The sequence below is a fragment of the Buceros rhinoceros genome, unplaced genomic scaffold (genome assembly GCF_000710305.1).
Source record: "Buceros rhinoceros silvestris isolate BGI_N320 unplaced genomic scaffold, ASM71030v1 scaffold9634, whole genome shotgun sequence".
Classification (NCBI taxonomy): Eukaryota; Metazoa; Chordata; class Aves; order Bucerotiformes; family Bucerotidae; genus Buceros; species Buceros rhinoceros.
This window is the reverse complement of record NW_010406449.1, coordinates 3,193-10,163: the sequence shown is the minus strand read 5'-3', so window position 1 is coordinate 10,163 and position 6,971 is coordinate 3,193. Positions and strand designations below refer to the sequence as shown.

General features: G+C 53.3%; 1 protein-coding gene across 1 annotated transcript in view; it reads right to left on the bottom strand.

Moving 5' to 3' along the window:
* Positions 1–2,400: 2,400 nt before the first annotated feature.
* LOC104491639 (chromosome unknown open reading frame, human C11orf85) overlaps positions 2,401–6,971 on the bottom strand; it is a gene marked incomplete at its 3' end in the record, with an annotated part of 7,607 nt that continues 3,036 nt past the window's right edge. Inside the window, exons 4-8 of the mRNA XM_010134088.1 lie at positions 6,033–6,108; positions 5,440–5,565; positions 4,977–5,008; positions 4,481–4,608; positions 2,401–2,455 (exon numbers count right to left, since the gene is read on the bottom strand). Coding sequence (XP_010132390.1) covers positions 2,401–2,455; positions 4,481–4,608; positions 4,977–5,008; positions 5,440–5,565; positions 6,033–6,108 — 417 coding nt within the window. The remainder of the gene's footprint in view (positions 2,456–4,480; positions 4,609–4,976; positions 5,009–5,439; positions 5,566–6,032; positions 6,109–6,971) is intronic.

The window sequence follows — 6,971 nt, the reverse complement described above, 5'->3', positions numbered from 1 at the left end:
GAAGGAATCCACAACCTCGCTCGCTCCACACTCCCGGCAGTCCCCACGGCAGATCCTGACACTGAGAGTGGCTCCAGAGCCGGACTGATGTGTCTCCTGGGAGCTTTCAAAGCAGTCCCAGCGCAGACCGGTCTGGAGGTTGGTACCCAGCTCACAGTCCGGCTCTCAGAGAGCTCTGTAGCCTCACTCTGCAGGTGGGAATTGTGACGCAGGAAGAGTCTCTGCCAAAGTCACTGGTGACCGACCGCTTTACAGTGGTTGTGACTCCCGCTCTCACACGCTGGAACACACCAACCACCTCTGGCAAACCTCGCAGCTTTTGGGGTTAACACGACCAACCTGAATGAACTGGCCCAGGAACTCGTTTCTCACAGGAACTCCCTCGGTTGCAGCCCCCGGGCAGCCATGCTGGGCTGAGCTCACAGGCATTTGCTTCGGAGGAATTCTGAAAGGAAAAGGAGCCCAGACCTGTGACACCGCATGAAACACTGTTGTACCGGAGATTTGGGATCCTTTGCTGCCTTTACAAACTAAAAGGCAACATCTGCTCTCTTGTCCTGGGATTTTATTGTATGTTCTTTCCTGTCATTACAAGGACCTTCTTCACCACTCCAGTTGAACTGGCCCAGGAACTCGTTTCTCACAGGAACTCCCTCGGTTGCAGCCCCCGGGCAGCCATGCTGGGCTGAGCTCACAGGCATTTGCTTCGGAGGAATTCTGAAAGGAAAAGGAGCCCAGACCTGTGACACCGCATGAAACACTGTTGTACCGGAGATTTGGGATCCTTTGCTGCCTTTACAAACTAAAAGGCAACATCTGCTCTCTTGTCCTGGGATTTTATTGTATGTTCTTTCCTGTCATTACAAGGACCTTCTTCACCACTCCAGTTCTCCCCCTCCCTCCTCAGGACATGCACAGGCTGAGCATAAAGCTGTGGTTGCTTGAGCCAAGTGACAGAGGAACAGCAGCTCCGGCAGAGACAGAGATTTCAAACACCAGCTGAGGTGCGTGGGAAGGAACAGTCCCCTGGCATCAGCCCTGTGAGACACCGGCACAGGAGGGGCAGTGACAGGGAAGGGGCCCAGCAGGGAGGCCATCAGCAAGATAAAGTCCAAACCCAACAAAGTCAGCGCCTCAGCAACTTGGAGAGAAAGTGGAACAACTTTGTCTAGAGAGAAGCTCGGAGAACCAACAGATCTGCTTCCCAGTGGTGTTTCTCTGGCAGGTTCAGCTCAGGTTCACCTGATATGCAGGATATGGATATGCAGGATATGCAGGAACCCCAGCAGAGCAGCTGCACCAGGACTGGCCCTTCGAAACCAGCTGCACAGCAGCCAGTACGTCCCAGCCCTCCGAGACCTCGAGCAAGCCCATGGGCAACATTTGTGTCAAGGCTCAGTCGGTTGAGGAGAGATCCAAAAGCTTCCTGAAATGGGAGCAGTACATCAGCATGTGGAAACGTGCAGAAACCCAGGTATTTGATGCGACTGTTCACTGCCCAAGCCACAGCTGGAGGAGAAGCTGTTCCTTCCACACCACCAGACACCTCTCCTTGTGGACAATCCCAAAAGGGATGAGTTTACCTCTCGGGAAAGACTCTCCCAAAGAGTTTCTCCAAGGGAAAAAGGCCAGGAAGGCGAGAGCGTGGCAGGGATCTGAACTAAATTGAGAACAGGTATCAGGAGCCAGGAAAGGCATGAAGAGGACAGGGACATTGGGGAGGATGGACAATAGCCAGAAGGAGGAGAAGGGGGGCTGGTGAGGAAGACACTGGTACCTAAAGGGTGTCCCTAACAGCAGCTCTGTCAGAGCAGCCTTTCAGCCTGTGGGCTAAAGGACAAAGACTTCCCTCCTGACCAGGTCTGTGGAGAACAGTGGGTTCAGGAGGCAACTGCCAGTCCTGCTGGAACCAGTCCCTCATCAATCTGCCTTCTGACAGCACAGCGAGAAAATGCACGATGCTGGTTCAAGGAGCAGGAGCTGCCTGTGGGCCATTGGCACAGGGAAAGGGCACCGGTGGGGAGCAGCAAGTGCTCGCGCTGCAGCCAGCATCAAGGTGCCAGCAGCCACTCTTGGCTCTTCATGGAGCTGTGCGTGAAGGGGCATCAGAGGTCAAGGAGGGCTGGAGTCGTGAAGACAAGGCAGGGTATCCTTCAGGGCCGTATCTGAGAGATAAAGCCCACCCGAGAGGTCGCAGCTTGACGGTCAGAAACGCTTGTGCCGTCTCCCTGTAAAACTCACCCCCTGGCTCAGTACGATGAGCAGGAATCACAAAGGTCTCCATGCAGGTGATGTAGGTGGAAAGGGGAAAAAATTACCTGAAGGCATTTCTATGCCGCTGTTGTAAGACTGGAGGACTAAAGAGATGCTGTGGTCTCTGCCCAATATTCTGTAGCTTACCGTCTCAGATCCGTGCTCCACTTTACTCCTGCGGTGAACACACTCGGCTCCAGCTCTGAAAACAAGTCACAAAAGTGAGAACTGAGTTCACAGAAAGTCACGAGAAGGAGCCATCTTGCCAATGCTACTCCAAGTGCTGCATCAGAAATCAGCAGTGTAGTACCTCCCGCCAACAGGAGAGACCCCTCGATCCACTCTGTGCTAAAGTCTCCTTTAAAGACGAAAACCCACCCCCGTCCCAGTGCTGGACTTCCTGCTCTTCCAGCCAACGCACAGCTGAAGGGAAGAAGAGCATTACATGACATGGAAAGGGGGATGAGCAGCGAGCTGAGAGCGCCTGCAGATCTGACTGATCACCAACAGAAAGAGCTCGGCTCCAGCTCTGAAAACAAGTCACAAAAGCAAGAACTGAGTTCACAGAAAGTCAGGAGAAGGAGCCGTCTTGCAAATGGCTACTCCAAGTGCTGCATTAGAAATCAGCAGTGTAGTACCTCCAGCCAACAGGACAGATCCCTCGATCCACTCATGTGCCAAAGTCTCCTTTAAAGACGAAAACCCACGGCTCCAGCTCTGAAAACAAGTCACAAAAGCAAGAACTGAGTTCACAGAAAGTCAGGAGAAGGAGCCGTCTTGCAAATGGCTACTCCAAGTGCTGCATTAGAAATCAGCAGTGTAGTACCTCCAGCCAACAGGACAGATCCCTCGATCCACTCATGTGCCAAAGTCTCCTTTAAAGACGAAAACCCACCCCCGTCCCAGTGCTGGACTTCCTGCTCTTCCAGCCAACGCACAGCTGAAGGGAAGAAGAGCATTACATGACATGGAAAGGGGGATGAGCAGCGAGCTGAGAGCGCCTGCAGATCTGACTGATCACCAACAGAAAGAGCAGGGTGGGCAGCAAAGAACCAGAGAAAGATCTTACAAGACTCGGTCATGGAGCAGTAAAATGGCAGGGGAAAGTCTGTCCACAGAGGTACAAAGTGATGCCTGGGGAGAAAAACAATCCTGGCTTCACACACAAAACAACGCTCTTGGAGCTGATCTGGCAGCCCCAGAAAACCTAAACCCATATCCCCCACAGGGACTTGGGAGCCAAAGAGCTGGTCCAGAAAGAAAAAAAAGGTCTCGAGATGGCCCGATTGCAGTGGACAAACTCCTTCCTGGTGTGGGGGGATGCTCAGACTGAATGAGCTCTTCACTCCAGCAGAGTCATTGGGAAAAAATGACAGCAGGCTGGAAGTTGATGCCTCCCCAGTTCCATTTGGAAATCAAGAACACACCTGAGAACCATTCACTGTCTTAATCTCTTCTGGAACAGCAAAACTGCTGGGGCAGGGAACAGGACTGAGAGAGAGCTGCCAGGCCACAGCCCCGAAGAGCCACTTCTGGCCTCGTGTTTTAGGAACCCACAACTCACGGCTGGGCTAAAAGAGCTCGGAAACCATTCTGGATTCCAGCCTCACTCTTCACTCATTCCCAGCAGTTTCATTGTCACCAGAAACTGATGGCGGGGAGGGAAATGAAAGGGCTGCCATTGTATAAGCAGCAAAAGAACAGGCCTCAGACTTCTCCTGTCATCCTCTTGGTGTGAAGGACACTCGGGAACTGGGTAGAACAGAAGGCAGCCAGGGAGATGATTTGGCATGGCCTGGACGTCGCCACGGAAGGGGAATGGGGAGCACAAACACTTCGACTAGGGCACCGGCTTTGGGACTCTGTCACGTCCTCGTGACTGGTCAGTACAGACACACGGGTTCAGTTTGGAAAAGCTACGCCCTGTGAAAGGAGGCAGCCGCCAGACTGGAACCGGGAACAGGGTGCCTTGGGAAGGGAACGGAGAACGCAGCCTGCAGTGGCCACTATGAGCCAGCACTCCACCCTCGTGCTGAAGGTGCCAGCAACAGCCTGAGCTGCTTCAGGAGGAGTTTTGCCAGCAGCTGATCCTCCCCACTGCTCAGAGCTGCTGAGGCCAGCCCGGGTGCTCTGTCCAGACTGGGCTCCCCAGGACAGGACCGCGAGGGACAAGAGACACTACAAATATCCATGCGTGCCCTGGAAGATGATTTTGTAGTCGACTGACCTGTCCACACCCAGCTGCGGGCACAAGGCCTCTGCTCCAGCTTCCCCTCTCCTCCTCTTCACCAGCTCGTCCACTGCAGGACCCTCTGACACTTCACTGCTTCTCTTCACCTTCAAACCATGGCAAACCTGCTGGGGATAAAAGCTGATGGTGACTTTCCTACTTTAGAACAAAAGTCAGAGTAAACGAACATTCGTATTTTGCAAAACTGTCTGTGTTGATACAACAAACACAAACAATGACTCAGGAATAAGAAGCGCTGCCTCGTCCCAACAGCAGAGAAGCACCAAGGGGCCCAACCGGAGAAAGAGCCTCAACGGTTTTGAACAAAAAATCTTGATTTCCAGGACACCCAGGACATCGCACGGACGGACGGACGCCCGGAAACAGGAGAACTCCAGCACTGCCTGGAGATACATTTGGCTTCTCCAGACTATTGGGAACAAACTTGGACAGACAGACAAACAAACAGAACCAAAGCGCACAGACAACTCACAAGCTCTTCGTGGCCCTTGTTTCCTTCTTCACCTGTAACAGAGGGATTGCACCGTTTGGTGAAGATTTGGTGAATAGACTTTCTTTCACCAGCTTTGCCATTCACCTCGCTTTCCCAGAGCAAGACAAACTCCTTCCAAAGCGCGCTGGAACCTGCATCTGAGACGCCAGGACTGAAAAGCTGCAGATGCTGCTGGGCTGGGAGCCCTGGGCATCGCTTCACAAAACCACCAGCCCAAGAGGCAGCAGCGGCCGAAAAGGCAAAGAGTGATTCAGGGAATTCCAGCAGAGCCGTATGGGACAAACAAGAATACACTGTTCTGCTCTGTTTCAGTCCCACAGCACAGCCACGCTGCAGTGCTGCTCCCTCTAAGCCAGACTCGGCAGATGAAGGGAAAGGGAAGAGCAAGGCACCGACCACAGGCATTCCCAGAAATTCTCCCGACACCCCCAGAGTCACTCACCAGCAGATCCGCTGGGCTGAAATGCATTCAGTTCTAGATACATGGTGCAGACGTAGGGGTAAGGCACCAGATGGACATTCTTGTGTTTGAATCTCATCTTTGACACTCGCTCCCACGGACTCAAATCTGAGGACAACGGTAAGGTTCAAGAGCATCACACCAGCAGTTCCCAGGTGCCTTATGGGCCACACAAGAAAATGACCAGGCTCTTCTTTGCTGGTTGGCCAGTCCTGCTGAGCCTGTCAGAAGCGTTTTGCCTTGCCTGAACCACCTGAAACAATGCACTGGCTTTGCCTGCAATCGCAGTGGGTCGCTTCTGTGACCTTACCTAGACACAGTCGTTTTCTCTGGCTCAATCAGACTCGAGAGGCAAGGTGAAAACACTGAAAACACTGCAGAACCCTCTGCTCACAGTGCTGCTCTCTCTGGTGGGGGCAACAACCCAGGAAGCTCTTCAGCTACCGCAGAACTGCAAAGGAGTCATGCTGCAGCTGAAGGTCTGCACGCTGCAAGACGCGACTGTCCAGCTGAGCAACGCCCGACAGGCACGAGACACTGAACCTTTTCTTGTACCAGCAGCAGAGAAAGGATACATGGGAAGATCGTGAAGTGCTCTGTGGAAAACGGATGTAAATTGTCAAGATTCCCAAGGATCACTCGGATCGCTTCCTGGAGAGGCCAAAAAGAGAGAGGAAGGAAGAACATTAGCAACAGAGCCACGACTCCGCAGTGAAGTCCAGTTTCAAGGGCTGAGGAACATTTACAATGTCTTCACAGTCTGAGTGAATCAGGGAAGAGCAGGTTCTAGATGTTCTGCTTGTCCCCCAACCCTTCTTCGGCCGCTTCCTCCCGTCCCCTCGGAGCGTGCGGCACTGACAGCCCCACAGACGCTGCAGTGAGCGAGGGGTTGATCCTGGATGGACACAGCAGCATCGCTGTGGCGAGAGGATGCTGCTCTGACTGTGAGGCACTTCCACAGCAACCGAGTCTCCTTGTTGCCAGCCAGACACACCGAGCGTCGCCCTGTCTCCACAAGACACATATTCCCTTTTTCTGAACACAGGCCCAAAGCGCTGACAAAAGAACTGGAATTCAGCCCCAGCAAATCCCCGCTTTACCAGTGGGGAACTTTTCCTAGCAGCACCTCTGGGTGTTTTCAAAAGTGAAGAGAGAAAACAATTCCCCGGTCATTTCCCATATCGGTTAAACCCGCACATTTTCTCCAGTCACACTGACAACGCCATCGCTGCACTCTGGAGATTTTTACAGCTCCGTGACAGGAGCGCTCTGAGATGGGCAGAACGTTTGCCTCATCTCCTCGGGAACGGCGGTGGCTTTCTTCAGCCTCAGGAAGATGATGACAATAACAAACTCATGGGTTGTGACCGATCACAGTCACAAACTCATGGCGTCACTGAAAGAACGTCCGCTGGTTCCAGCGGACTCCACAGCCACGAGGAAAGCACATGGAACCAAGCACTGGAGGAGCTGCTGCCCAGCAGCTCCCCAGCAGCTCCCCCGCACACAGGGGG